Here is a 15,000-nt window from a genome sequence, read left to right as displayed (position 1 = left end):
TTCTTACCCTCGTTTCCTTCTCGGCGCTGCGGATGTGACGTGGAATTGGAGCCGTGCACGGTGTGTGTGTGTGTGTGCGTGTGTGTGTGTGTGTGTGTGTGTGTGTGTGGTCTCATGCACGGACGAGTGCGCGCCCGGATATGAGACTTTTATAATCTCTTATCCAACACGTGCACGCGCCCAGATTAATTCATGTGGAGTTTGGAAAGCAGATGTTCCAGATTACCTCCATCTTCTCCTCCATCTTCTCCATCCTTCAGAGCTCCTTCTGCTCTTGTGTTGGTGCGTCGTCGGTGTTGTTGCCATGGTAACATTGTGACGTAGCTCCTCCCCCCGCAGGTGTACGCCATCCTGGTCAGCCACCCCCCCCAGTCCAACGACCACCTGACCCCCACGCCAGTGTCCTACACCGCCGGCTTCTACCGCATCCCGGTGGTGGGACTCACCACGCGCATGTCCATCTACTCTGACAAGGTGAGTGACGGCTGAGCATCTCCACCTCCATCTCCATCTCTACCTTCAGCCCCGACCTCACAACCATCTCCACCTCCACTTTCACCTCCACCTCCACCTCCATCTCCACTTCCATCTCCACCTCCACCCCCAACTCCATCTCCATCTCCATCTCCATCTCCATCTCCATCTCCATCTCCATCTCCACCTCCATCTCCACCTCCACTTCCATCTCCACCTCCACCTCCACCTCCATCTCCACCTCCATCTCCACCTCCACCCTGAGGAGCCCTGAAGGCCTTCAGGATCAACCTTCTGTCCCGAGCAGCCGTTTGATGGAGTGTCCTCCTGGAGGACAGAGGAGGTGGAGGTCATGAATAATTCCTCTGTCCTGAGACCCGGCTGGCAGGAGATGAATCTTTCAAGAAGATCAGAGGAAGGAGGACCAGCTGCTCTTTGTGCTTCACCTGCACTTTGAAGCAGCCGAGCTCCGATTCCTGTTTGATTCTGTCCTTCAGAATCCATCATCTCAGCTGGAAACACGGCAGGATTACATGGGAATAACGCAACATGGAGGAATCAGCATCAAGAAGCTAATCCAGATTATAGAGAAGCAAGTCACCATTAAATAATAACGAATCAGGATCGAATACAATCCAGTCGGGATTAGATAGAATAACCGGAAACAAATAGGAAGAAATCCGGATTAAATAGGACTAAAACTGAATGAAACAGTCAGGATTAAATAGAATCAAGTCAGAATTGATCAGGAATAAATCAGGATGAAGTCTGCAGACGGTGGAATAAATCAATCAGGGTTAAATCTGAACAAATCAGGATTAAATGAAATCAATATGGGATTCAATAGAATTAAACCTGATATAAATAGCAAGAAGTCGGGATTACATGGACTGAATGTGTATGAAATAGAATCAAGTCAGGATTAAATGGGACTAAATCAGGATGAATTAAAAACAAATCAGGCTTAAAAAGAATCAAGTCAGGATTAAATAGAATCAAGTCAGGATTAAATAGAATCAAGTCAGGATTAAATGGGAATAAATCAGGATGAATTAAAAATAAATCAATTTTAAAAAGAATCAAGTCAGGATTAGATGGGAAGAATTCAGGATCCCCGTTCCTGCTTATAGCTCTCAGCTAGCGCCGCGCTAGCAGGCTAGATTTAGCCCCGCAGGCTAATTTGCAGCTGCGAGGGCGGCGTGACATCTGGCAGCAGAAGAGAAGGAAAGGATGGAGGTGAAGATCAGAAGAAACATGGAACACAAACATCTCATCAGCATCACAGAGGAGGTGGAGGAGGTCTGGAGGGGTCGGGGTTCTCCTCCGCTGGTGGACCGGGATCTCCACATGCGCTCCTTCTCCTCCATCATCCATGATCGGATGATTGACAGGGTTAAGCCCCGCCTCCAAGTGCAGCAGATACTGAATGAGAGGGAAAGATGAGGTCCTGGAGGTGGAGAGGGCTTAGCACTTCAGGCACCAACAAGCAGGTGCAGAACATCTGACCTCCACCATAAATGTTGGCGTATGACTGTGTAAAAGCGGCCGCTTATTACAGTGTAATAACAACTTGAGGCATTTATTACTGTGTAATAACAACACAGGGTGTTTATCACAACACAGGGTGTTAATTACCGTGTAATAACAATGCAGGGCCTTTCTTACCGTGTAATAACAAGATGGACAAGATGTTTCTCCTGACCTCCACCACAAATGTCGGCTATAACTGTGTAAAAGCAGCTGCTTATTACCGTGTAATAACAACAGGGCATTTATTACCGTGTAATAACAACGCAGGGTGTTTATTACCGTGTAATAACAACATGAGGCGTTTATTACAACACAGGGTGTTAATTACCGTGTAATAACAAGATGGACAGGTTGTTTCTTCTGACCTCCACCACAAATGTCGGCTATGATTGTGCTAAAGCAGATACTTATTACAGTGTAATAACAACACAGGGCATTTATTACAGTGTAATAACAACACAGGGCGTTTATTACAACACAGGCCATTAATTACCGTGTAATAACAAGATGGACAGGTTGTTTCTTCTGACCTCCACCATAAATGTTGGTGTATGACTGTGTCAAAGTAGCCACTTATTATTACCATGTAATAACAACACAGGGCGTTTATTACGGTGTAATAACAACGCGGGGCCTTTCTTACTGTGTAATAACAAGATGGACAAGATGTTTCTCCTGACCTCCACGCAGAGCATCCACCTGTCGTTCCTGCGGACGGTGCCTCCGTACTCCCACCAGGCCCACGTCTGGTTCGACCTGATGCGCGAGTTCAACTGGAACCACATCATCCTGATCGTCAGCGACGACCACGAGGGCCGAGCCGCCCAGAAGAGGCTGGAGACCCTTCTGGAGGAGCGGGAAACCAAGGTGAGACCTCCGACCTCCCAAGACCTCCACGACCCCCCCAACCACCCCCCCCACCGCACGTCTGTCCGTGTTGTTTAAGCCGACGCGGACCGAGCGAAGTCCAAATCCAATGTTCTCGTACTGTTCCTGTGTGTTGCATCATTTGTGTGAGCGTTTGCTAACATTCCTGGAGGCAGAACCTGATCGGGCAGAAACATCTGGGCCTCTTTTTCTGATCTGCTCATCTTCACGTTGCTTCTCACCACAGGCCAGAACCAGCCCGCGATCTCGCCGCGAGCCCGGCGCCGGGCTTTAACGCGGGGGCCTTGCAAACCATCGCAGCTTTTTTTCTGTAACGTCAGGTGCTTTGTTATGTGTGTGTGTGTGTGTGTGTGTGTGTGTGTGTGTGTGTGTGTGTGTGTGTTTGGGTTTACCCCCCCCTCCCCTACCGGATGCTGCTGATGCATCCATCTTAAGTGCAGCTCAGAGCCGCCTATGTGGGTCAGCTGAAAAACGCTGATCTTTCCGGAGACGCCAACAATGGCCGCCGCCCCTGCAGGAGCTGCCGTCTGCTCCAACTGCCCCGCCTCCCCGCCAACTGCCCCCCCTCGCCGGCGTGCCGCCCCTCTCCGGGGCTTTTAGCTGTAATTGTGTGTCAGAGTGAAATGAGTTCAGACGTTTAATTAAATCAGGAGATGGAGACGCTGGCGGGGGGGCAAATCAACAGTCACATTGGTATTGATTAACTGGGACCATCGGGGGGGCAATAAGATGGGGGGGCAACAAGATGGGGGGGCAACAAGATGTCGGACCGGAACAAACAACAGGGAGGTTCTGGATCACAAAGTTCTCTCAGACCTGAAATTGGGCTTCAGCCCCCCCGAGGTAACCGGACCTGTCAGGCATGGTCCCATAATCCCAGTCCTAATCCCAGTCCCAATCCCAGTCCTAATCCCAGTCCTAATCCCAGTTCTGATTCCAGTTCTGATCCCGATCCAGACCCAATGACACGCTTAGTCCAGACCTGACCGGACCCCCAAAGCCTGAGGGCCACCACCTGGAGCCAGCAGGGTTTGTGTGTGTGTGTGTGTGTGTGTGTGTGTGTGTGTGTGTGTGTGTGAACTGATGAGAAGCTGCAATTATAAATGAGGACTAAAACAGAATCAAATAAAGCTGAGAAAGTTCAAGTAGAAATGAATCAGATCCAATAAGATGAGTTTAGACGAGATCAAATGCATGTAAATCACATCAAATCAAGTGGATTTGATCAAATAATATGAAATAAAATTAAATAGAATAAGTTAAATAATTAACATAAGGCAAATAAAACGAGCTAAAATAAATTACATTTCATGTAATTAAATCAGATAAGATAAAATAAAAGGTTCGAGAAAATAAAATGAAACCAAATTAACTTTTATTAAATGAGATAAAACGAGATTAAATTAGATTAAAAAAGAGGAAGCAGCCGGCGGGACGCTCCTGCAGTTATAGATTCAGTAAATTAACATACTATTCTTAGCAGCAAGGTCACACAATGTGTGTGTGTGTGTGTGTGTGTTTGTGTGTGTGTGTGTGTGTGTGTGTGTGTGTGTACACCAATCACTGGCACCGACAGCAGAGCTCTGGACTTCAGATGGCAAACATGAAATATTGATGCCGGACTCAGGATGCAAAAATAGAACCATCGGAAAGGAAAACACACACACACACACACACACACACACACACACACACACACACACACACACACACACACACACACAGCCGTATAAACAGCTGAGGAGGCAGACTGTCTGTCAGCTGCTTTCCTTTCCCAGCAGAAGTGAGCCGTCACTCAAATACAGATTATATTCTCTTCATTTCAATCCCGCCTCTGAAAACATCTCTGACTCTCAGAAGAGGAGAAGAAGAAGAAGAAGAAGAAGAAGAAGAAGAAGAAGAAGAAGAAGAAGAAGAAGAAGAAGAAGAAGCTCTGCATCCCCCTGAACCCTTTGGAGGAGGTTCCACTGCGGTGCGAGAACGTCCCTAATCCCGCTTAATCCCAACTAATGTGATGAGATTACAGCGCCAGCCGTCTGTGTGACCAGTGGACAGCAGCCCACAGTGACCCTCAGAAACATCTGGACGGCTCTGGAACCTGCTCCTCCATCAGGTTCCTCTGTCCATCATCCAGCTGCCCCCCCCCCCCCATGTGTGTGTGTGTGTGTGTGTGTGTGTGTGTGTGTGTGGTAGAATCTGCAGGTAGTTTACAGGTAGAGCATGTAGGTGGGGCCTACAGGTGGAGTCTGCAGGGGGATCTTTCAGGTGTGTCCAGATGTTTCTGGTCTGGACCTGGTATGTCCAGGTGTATCCAGATGTCATTTCCAGATGTTTCTGGTTGCTTCCAGAGTGTGTCCAGATGTTTCCGGTCTGGTGCGGGCGCGTCCGGGTGACGTCCCTGTGTTTGCAGATGTTATTTCCAGTTGTGTCCAGATGTTTGTGGTCTGGTCCTGGTGAGACACCATGGGGCCCAGGTGTGTCCAGATGTGATTTCCAGATGTTTCCGGTCGCACCCCCTCCCTCCCGGGCGTATCCAGATGTCCCCCCCCCCCCTCCCCCCCGGCTGTTTGTCCAGATGTGTGTGTTGGCACCCGTCCCTCCTGGCTGTGTCCAGATGTTCCTTCCAGATGTTCGGTCGGGTCCGATGTCTTTGCAAGCCCCCCCGGCGTTAAAGCCCCCCCCCCCCCCGCGCGGGCCGGCGACCGTCGGAATGCTTGACTGCCCTCCATTTTCCAACTGTTTATAATATTTCTCTGTCTGCATATTTTCTCTGTGCACATTATTCATCAGAATAAAAAAAGGAACTATGAAAACCTCGACCAACTGTCCTATGACAACAAGCGAGGACCCAAGGTATACTTGCATGGTCAATGCACGCCGCCCACCAACTTTTTCCAAACGTAGCAGCTAGAATCCAGCCCGGGCCCGACGGCCCCCCCAGAAACGCCCCCCTCTCTCGGCAGCACGTCCTTTCTTTCACTTTTTTACGTTCAGACATCCCCCTATGATTTTGCGACCGAGAATGATTTTTGGTATCTTTTGGTCCATTTCTCCAGTTCTCCGTAGAATAATGACTCAACGGCGCCCCCTTCCTTCCTCCACCCTCCTCCACCCTTCCTCCTCCTCCACCCGCTTCTGTCATTCTCATCTTCTCCTTCAATAAAGGAATGCATGTCCACACACACACACGCACACACACACACACACACACACACACACACACACACACACACACACACAGGTCTGCAAGTCCATGCGGCGATCCGAGGGTGTGTGAGGAGATCCTGCTTCCTCCCGCCGCCTCCAGCAGCTTTTTTTTTTTTTTTGTTTTTTTGTTTTTTGTTGAGGGAGGGGGGAGGCAGGGGGGGGCGCCACCCCCCCCCACCGACCACCACCGCCACCACCCTCCTGTTTTCAGTTCCCAGTTGCACTAACCCCCCCCCCGACACGTGCACGTGCTCCTCTGAAGCCTTGTTGACCACCCTCAGTTTGCATGCAGACAAATGCAGAAGTCTTTTTTTTTTTTTTCTTATCAAAATATTTTGATATTTTATCAATCAGTTTGACTTCGGCCGCTGCCCCCTCCCCCTTTTTCTTTTTTAATCCCTCTCTCCACCCCACCCCCCCCTCGCCCGCCCGCTCGTTTTTTTTCTTTTTTTTTTTTTTTTTCGTTTTTTTCAAAATAATAAATCACCCGAGCTCGAACACATGCAGGTAAAGAGGGCAGCATGGTGTGGAAAAAAAAAAGCAAGGGGTGGGCGGGGGGAGGCCGGGGTGGGGGTGGGGGTTCGGGGAAGGGGGGTGCAGCTGGCTTGACCCTTCCCCCCCCCCCGATCACAGGCAGAGAAAGTCCTCCAGTTCAGCCAGGATACTAATCTCACTGCCCTGCTGCTGGAGGCCAAAGAGCTGGAGGCCCGAGTCATCATCCTGTCGGCCAGGTGAGCCCCCCCCCCCGACACACACTCGCACACACCGATCGATCGATCGACCGATCGGGTGCCCGACGGCTGGCTTGTCAAATCAATTCCCCTCTGACGGATTTAATTGAAAAAAAGTCAAGTTTTGTTTTCGTCACAGAACAGCACTTCCTGTCAGAATACAAAATAAAAGCATCGAAAATCGGCTTGAATTGAAACGGCACGGATTAAAACGATCTGGATTTTTGCGTCGCCCGCCGTGTCGACGCGTCCGAGGTGACAAAACCAGCGCCGGCCGTTTTCAAAATGCTAGTTCATTTTTTTGGGGAAACAGGAAGTGGTATCACCTATCGGTAGAATATTGACAGACGGCCGTTCTGCCGGCTCCGCAGCGAGGAGGACGCCGCCGCGGTCTACAAGGCTGCACGCCTCCTCAACATGACGGGCTCCGGCTACGTGTGGCTGGTGGGCGAGCGGGAGTTGTCGGGTAAAGCCCAGAGCGAGGCGCCGGACGGTACGTCCATCCACACACACACACACACACACACACACACACACACACGAATAAGCTAGCGTCCCGCTCCAACAAACAGAAGGTCGTCATTACGATGAGGTTGACCTTCGACCCCTCCTCGGATTCTACTCCCCGGTGACGCCATGTGTCCGACTCCAGGTCTGATCGGCCTCCAGCTCATCAACGGGAAGAACGAGTCGGCCCACATCAACGACGCGGTGGCCGTGGTGGCCCAGTCCATCCAGGAGCTCTTCGAGAAGGAGAACATCACCGAGCCGCCGCGGGGCTGCGTGGGCAACACCAACATCTGGAAGACCGGGCCGCTCTTCAAACGGTCAGCCCCGACACACACACACACACACACACACACACACACACACACACAGAGCTGGATAGTCACCCCTCCCCCCCCATCAGGGTGCTGATGTCGTCCAAGTACCCCGAGGGCCTGACGGGACGGGTGGAGTTCAACGACGACGGCGACAGGAAGTACGCCCACTACAGCATCGTCAACTACCAGAAGACTCGCCTCGTCCAAGTCGGGATTTACAACGGCACGCAGGTGAGGAGGCCACCGCCGCCGCCGCTAAGCACCGTAAAAGTACTTTATTATGAGAGGTTTCTGTGTAATCATAGAGTAATAAACATCATTAGCCTCCATCTGCATGTAAGTAGCATTTATTGATAGCAGAGTAACCATTATGAGCCTCCATCTGTGTGAAAGTAGCATTTATTGATAGCTTAGTAAGCATTATGAGCCGCCATCTGTGTGAAAGTAGCATTTATTGATAGCAGAGTAAGCATTATTAGCCGCCATCTGTGTGAAAGTAGCATTTATTGATAGCAGAGTAAGCATTATTAGCCACCATCTTGATTGTAATTGAGGATTAATATTAACTTAGTAAGCGTCATTAGTCTATACCGAAGAGTAATGGCTTCATAAGCAGGATTAGCCTCCAGCCAATAGTAATTCAGGATTAATATTGTCTTTATAACATTAATATCCAACTGGGAGTAATTCAGGATTAGCGGTAGCTTAGTGAGCATTATTGGGCTGCACCTGATTGTAATTCAGGATTAGAAATAGCTGAATGAACATCATTTGCCACCACCTAGCTTTAATTAATCAGGAATCAGAATCAGAAATGAAATTTATGGATTAATAATAGCTAAAATACATTATTAGCCTCCACCCAGATGTAATTAAGGATTAACATTAGCTTAATAACATTATTAGGCTCTACCTGGGTGTAATTTGGTATTAGCAATAGCTTAGTCAGCATTATTAGCCTCTATCTAGGAGTAATTCATGATTAGCAACAGTTTAAGAATGTTATCAGCCTCTAACTGCATGTAATTTATATTTACTAGTAGCTTAGCTTAGCCTCCACCTGGGTGTTATTAAGGATTAGCAATAGCCTGATAACGTTATTAGCCTCCATCTGGGTACGAGGGATTAACATTAGTTTAATTCCATCATCAGGCTCTGCCTTAATTTAATTTGGGATTAGCAATTGGTTAGTAAGCATTATTAGCCGCCATCTGTTTGTAACTCAGCATTAGCAATAGCTCAATAACATCATTAGCCTCTACCTACATGTAATGAATATCCGCTAACATCTTAGAAAACATGATTAGCCTCTGCCTGGGTGTAATTAGTTAAATTGCTAAAAGCTCGTTCCATCTTATCGGTGTTCTGTTACACCAGGGGTGGACAAACTTTTCGGCCGCATTGACTTTTAAAATTTGACTGACGGGTCAATAAATATTAAAAAAAAAAAAAAAAGGCATTTGTTAACAGTACAAATCAGACTCATCTGACGTTTGCTTTAAAATATAGCCAGTTTGGTTTTGAAGGCTCTGACGTTCGCTTGCATTTCATGCACAAACCGCTTTTTCGCTCGTAGCTTCGCGTGCAGCTCATTCATTTTTGTCAGTTCGTCCACAGTAAAGGCTAAATCAGGAAGCCAATCCGTGTCATTCAGCTCAGGAAAATTCTCAAGTAGCTCCAAAAAATGAAATCATCTCCAGTTTGAGCTCCAACATTCATCGATCCAGTCATTCAATCATTCGCATCAAGTATGAATTCCGTGCCGATCGGTGACGGGCCGGATAAAAAAGACCGACGGGCCGGATGTGGCCCGCGGGCCGTAGTTTGCCCGCCCACGTTTTACTCCTCCTGAAGCCGAGAGTGGCGGGATCAACTCGGTTCTCCGGTTTCCGGGGCGACGGTGTGTTCCTGAAGGCCTCGGGGGCAGAGGTGTGAGCGGCTGAGCCGTGGTGATGTAGAGATGAGTCACTCGCGAGGAGGCTTCTTCACCACCATCACGCCGCCCGATTCTGACGGCGCTCACCTCGGCTTCCGCATGTGCTCCGCCTCCAGGTGATCATGAACAACCAGCGCAAGATCATCTGGCCTGGAGGAGAGACGGAGAAACCGCAGGGCTTCCAGATGTCCACCCGGCTGAAGGTAAGGCGGCGGCGGCGGCGGCGATGTGACGCACTTGTCGACACGGATAGAGCGGCGTGCCGAGCTGGCGTGCCGCCGGCGGACGGCGTGCTAACGCCCGTCGCATCGGGGGAGGCTAATCTCTCGGCACGTCAATCAACCCTCGGCCGCCGCCTCCTCCTCCCAGATCGTGACCATCCACCAGGAGCCCTTCGTCTACGTGAAGCCCACCATGCCGGACGGGACGTGCAAGGAGGAGATGACGCTGAACGGCGTGCTGATTAAAAAGGTTATCTGCACGGGGCCCAATGAGACCATCCCAGGTAACACATCAGGGACGTTCACAGAACCGCTGCAGAACCGGACCTGCATACATATAGATGCAGTAGGTATCTATATATGTATGCACCGTCGCAGTGTGTGTGTGTGTGTGTGTGTGTCGGCGTGCGCCAAACCCCCGGACGCCCCCTGCTGGCCCCCCCCCCCCCCCCTTTCCCGGCACCGTGGTTGTAACCTGGACCCTGGCGCTGGTTCTGTTACAGGACGCCCCATCGTCCCGCAGTGCTGCTACGGGTTCTGCATCGACCTCCTCATCAAGCTGGCCCTCACCATGAACTTCACCTACGAGGTCCACCTGGTGGCCGACGGGAAGTTCGGGACCCAGGAGAGGGTGGGTCGCCGGAACCAGCTAATTCTACGTGCTAACGCTACATGCTGGAGTGTCCCACAGGAAAACAGCTCTATCTATTTAATATGACATGCTAATGCTAATGTTAGATGCTGGAATTTCCTTTGGGAAAATTGTCCTTTCTATCTATCTATCTATCTATCTATCTATCTATCTATCTATCTATCTATCTATCTATCTATCTATCTATCTATCTATCTATCCATCCATCCATCCATCCATCCATCCATCCATCCATCCATCCATCCATCTATCTATCTATCTATCTATCTATCTATCTATCTATCTATCCATCCATCCATCCATCCATCCATCCATCTATCCATCTATCTATCTATCTATCCATCTATCTATCTATCTATCCATCTATCTATCTATGCTAATCTCACATTATAATGAATGTGTTCCCACTGAGCAGCGCCTTAGCGACAGGCTAACTGCTGAAGCTAATTTGTTTGCTAACATCACCTTTATTTTGGTAGCAGTCAGGGTTCCATGTTTGTTCAGAAGCGGACCGGGTTCGAGGACGTTAGCATATTAGCTTTAGCTTTAAGCCTGCCTGATGTTGGAGATGTTGCGACGTGGCTGCCATTCTGCACGTGACCTCTAGGGGTCGTCCACGTTAACAGTTTGCTTGTTTAGCAGCAAAACAGGGAACGTTGTTGTGTTGCTTCCTCCAGGTGAACAACAGCAACAAGAAGGAGTGGAACGGCATGATGGGGGAGCTCCTGGGGGGGCTCGCCGACATGATCGTGGCGCCGCTGACCATCAACAACGAGCGCGCTCAGTACATCGAGTTCTCCAAGCCCTTCAAGTACCAAGGCCTCACCATCCTGGTGAAGAAGGTGAGGAACCCCAGAATCTCCTGCTCTGGAGCAAAAAAGTGACCTTCATTTTCAGGCAAATTTAGGTTTTAATCTTTTCAGTGAAAATTTAATTAATATTCCAAAATAAAACCCTATGTTGGAGAGGCAGAAGCTCCAGAAGCTGGTCCAGAAGGTCACTGCTGCACAGAGGAGAGCAACCACTGCCGTGTGTGTGTGTGTGTGTTGGCACCTGAGCAATGGACACACACATACACACACACACACACACACACACACACACACTTGGCTGGTGACATAGATGGAGAACAGCAATGCTAACCAAGAATGCTAACAAGAAGGTTCTAGGATCTAGGAGAGGAACCTAGATGGGTTCTGGTCCAGGAGCCGACCGGGTTCCATCCAGGTTCTCCAGCCTGGGTTCTCCAGGTTCTCCAAGATGATTGACAGCTGGCCTGTCCGGGTTAAGCCCCATCAGTGAAGGTTCTTTATTTTCAACTGTGTTTCCCGTGTGTGTGTGTGTGTGTGTGTGTGTGTGTGTGTGTGTGTGTGTGTGTGTGTGTGTGTGTGTGTCCAGGAAATCCCGCGCAGCACGCTGGACTCGTTCATGCAGCCGTTCCAGAGCACGCTGTGGCTGCTGGTGGGTCTGTCCGTGCACGTGGTGGCGGTGATGCTTTACCTACTAGACCGGTTCAGGTACACCCGTGTGTGTGTGTGTGTGTGTGTGTGTGTGTGTGTGTGTGTGTGTGATGACAGATCCTCCCTCTGTGAGGAGAAGAAGGCAGGTGAAGGTAAAGAGCTCCCCTCCCCACCTCCACCTCCTCCACCTCCTCCACCCTGTACTGCCTTCTTTGCCTGGTTTCCTTTTTTTCTCCCCCTTCCTTCTCCACCTTCTCCACCTTCTCCACCTTCTCCACCTTCTCCACCTTCTCCTTTTTTGGCGCTTCTGCACATCTTCCTCCTCCTCCTCCTCCTCCTCCTCCTCTTCCTCCCTTGTTCCCCCTCCAGCCCGTTCGGAAGGTTCAAAGTGAACAGCGAGGAGGAGGAGGAGGACGCGCTGACCCTGTCGTCGGCCATGTGGTTCTCCTGGGGGGTCCTGCTGAACTCCGGGATCGGAGAAGGTGAGAAGCTCGGGGTTTGGTCCTTCAGCCCGGTCCTCAGGCCTCTCCCGGGAGCAGCTGTCGGATGCCGCTTTCATCCGCCGCTCCTCTTCATCTTCCCGCTCCCTTTGAAGGTTCAGCTTTCCACAGCTGCACCTTCTGATCTCCTGCGAGGTCTCCAGCTAACCCCCCTCCTCGCCGCACAGGTGCCCCCCGGAGCTTCTCGGCCAGGATCCTGGGCATGGTGTGGGCCGGCTTCGCCATGATCATCGTGGCATCCTACACCGCCAACCTGGCCGCCTTCCTGGTGCTGGACCGGCCCGAGGAACGCATCACCGGCATCAACGACCCACGGGTGCGTAGCTCCGCCCCCCCGGAACCCCTCCGGAACCCCTCCGGAACCCTCCGGAACCCTCCGGAACCCCGCCTTCAACATCTCCGCCCCCTCGCAGCTCCGGAACCCATCAGACAAGTTCATCTACGCCACGGTGAAGCAGAGCTCGGTGGACATCTACTTCCGGCGGCAGGTGGAGCTGAGCACCATGTACCGCCACATGGAGAAGCACAACTACGAGAGCGCCGCCGAGGCCATCCAGGCCGTGCGCGACAAGTGAGCGGGGCGCGACCTCGGGGGGGCCGACATGGACCCCTGGACCAGGGGGACCCGGCGGGGGTTACGGCCGGCGTCCGCCTGACCCGGGCCCATGGGCGAGGGTCGGGCTAAGCTAACCGCCGCCGCCGCCGCCGCCGCCGCCGCCGCTACCGACAACACCCCGCTTTTTTCTCAGGATCCCCCGCGGTAGAACACACACCCCGCAGGGTGTCGTTAATGTATCTGTATATCATTGTCCTGTTGCCCTCCCGCCCCCCCACAGCAAGCTGCATGCTTTCATCTGGGACTCTGCGGTGCTGGAGTTTGAAGCCTCGCAGAAGTGCGACCTGGTGACCACGGGAGAGCTGTTTTTCCGCTCGGGCTTTGGCATTGGCATGCGTAAGGACAGCCCCTGGAAACAGAACGTGTCCCTGGCCATCCTCAGGTCTGTCCCAGGACCGCTGACACACACACACACACCCTGTGCGCCTGGACCTTCTGTACGTCTGTCTGAACCTCCATCTGTTCTTCCGGGCCTCTGCCTGTCCATCACCCGTCCTCTCCGGTGTGTCTGATCTGGGACGATGCGGCTGAGACCCCCCCCCCCCCCCTCCTCGCCGGGACCAAGATGGCCGCCTCATTAACTGTCTCGCCTCTCTCCCCCCCCCCCCCTTCCCGACCCCCCTGCAGTTCCCATGAGAACGGCTTCATGGAGGACCTAGATAAAACCTGGGTGAGATACCAGGAGTGTGACTCTCGGAGCAATGCCCCAGCCACACTGACCTTTGAGAACATGGCAGGTACGGCCCCCGAGGAACGCGCCGCGCTAACGCCCAAAGCCATTGGACGCCGCCTCCCGCGGAGCCTTTTCGTCCAATGGCTTTGCGGCGCTCCGGAGGTGGGCGTGGTCTGTGTGCCGTGAAGGTCCCCGTGCCGCGGCTTCGTGACGTTTCGGAGATCTTCTCCCGCAGGAGCTCCGCCCCCGACCTCCCGACCTCCCGACCTCACCCGTCCTCTCCGTCTCCCGCAGGCGTCTTCATGCTGGTGGCCGGCGGCATTGCGGCGGGGATCTTCCTCATCTTCATCGAAATCGCGTACAAGCGCCATAAAGACGCCCGCAGGAAGCAGATGCAGCTGGCCTTTGCGGCCGTCAACGTCTGGAGGAAGAACCTGCAGGTAGGAGCCCCCCTCCTCTGGCCCCGCCCCCCTCCGGAGAGCGGGCCGGCGCCGCCGTCTTCCCGGGCCGGCGTGCGAGAACCTCCCCCTCCTCCGGGAGTCAGCGCGCAGGAACTCGCCGCCGCCGCCGCCGCCGCCAAAGTGTGTGTCTGTGTGTTCCCGCAGGAGAACAAGGAGGCGTCGGGGAGCCAGGCGGCGGCCGGGACCCCCTCCTTAGTATGTAACGCACGGCGAGGAGGGGGGCGCTCCCCGCCGCCACACCACCGCCACCGCGCGGGCGGTGGCGTGCTAGCGAGGTTTAAGCTCCGCCCACCATGGCATGAGTAGTAGCTCTAAGGTTCTGCCGTGGCGTCAGAAGGTCCCAGGACCTTCGGAGGAGGCCACGAACAGAAGCGCGGCGCCGTCGGGTTCTCATGACATCATCGCCGCCGACGACCGGCTAGCCGCTAGCAGCTAGCAGCGCAAACAGAGCAGAAGGGTCCGGATCGACCGGGCCGCGTTCGCACGCCGCCGCCGGCTGGCCGCCGCCTGCATGCTAGCGGCTCGGCGCAAGCGTCAGCTCGCCCGCATCCTCGCCTTCGATGCGCGGACGCCGTTTTCCCCCCCGAACGCATCGGCGCGGCGGATTCCAGCGAGCTGACGAGCAGGAAGCTCTTCCGCTTGGCCTCCCCTCGCTTCGCCGCCACGTTTGATCGCGTCCGTGGCGGCGAAGCCAGGAGGCGTTAGCGCGCGGCGTGACATCTAGCCATCTGTAAACGGGGGGGCGAAGGGGGAGGGGCTTGGAGAGCGGAGGGTTCGGCTCGTCCGCCTTCGGAGCGGCGCCGTCCGGATCCACGCCAGCGAGGATC

At 52.8% G+C, this 15,000-nt stretch overlaps 1 protein-coding gene across 15 annotated transcripts in view; it reads left to right on the top strand.

Annotated features, from left to right (window-relative positions):
• The window catches only part of grin1a (glutamate receptor, ionotropic, N-methyl D-aspartate 1a), a 23,058-nt gene that overhangs the window by 1,960 nt on the left and 6,098 nt on the right, over window positions 1-15,000 (top strand). For 5 of the 15 annotated variants that reach the window (XM_086170354.1, XM_086170355.1, XM_086170353.1 and 2 more), the window contains exons 2-17: window positions 340-474; window positions 2,695-2,871; window positions 5,683-5,745; window positions 6,733-6,830; window positions 7,202-7,323; window positions 7,483-7,657; window positions 7,741-7,885; window positions 9,707-9,793; window positions 9,960-10,442; window positions 11,141-11,305; window positions 11,862-12,405; window positions 12,591-12,739; window positions 12,837-12,994; window positions 13,260-13,421; window positions 13,667-13,776; window positions 14,007-14,152. In XM_086170354.1, the coding sequence (XP_086026480.1) occupies window positions 340-474; window positions 2,695-2,871; window positions 5,683-5,745; window positions 6,733-6,830; window positions 7,202-7,323; window positions 7,483-7,657; window positions 7,741-7,885; window positions 9,707-9,793; window positions 9,960-10,442; window positions 11,141-11,305; window positions 11,862-12,405; window positions 12,591-12,739; window positions 12,837-12,994; window positions 13,260-13,421; window positions 13,667-13,776; window positions 14,007-14,152 (2,919 nt within the window). Of the gene's footprint in view, window positions 1-339; window positions 475-2,694; window positions 2,872-5,682; window positions 5,746-6,732; window positions 6,831-7,201; window positions 7,324-7,482; window positions 7,658-7,740; window positions 7,886-9,706; window positions 9,794-9,959; window positions 10,443-11,140; window positions 11,306-11,861; window positions 12,406-12,590; window positions 12,740-12,836; window positions 12,995-13,259; window positions 13,422-13,666; window positions 13,777-14,006; window positions 14,153-14,317; window positions 14,369-15,000 lie in introns of all 15 variants that reach the window. The other 10 variants (XM_086170361.1, XM_086170360.1, XM_086170359.1 and 7 more) reach the window with 7 other exon arrangements.

This window comes from Fistularia commersonii, chromosome 23 (genome assembly GCF_037954325.1).
Source record: "Fistularia commersonii isolate RoL2024-O1a breed Wild chromosome 23, RoL_Fcom_v1.0, whole genome shotgun sequence".
Lineage (NCBI taxonomy): Eukaryota > Metazoa > Chordata > Actinopteri > Syngnathiformes > Fistulariidae > Fistularia > Fistularia commersonii.
Note: the sequence above shows the minus strand (reverse complement) of the source record. Positions and strands in the feature narration are given on the sequence as shown.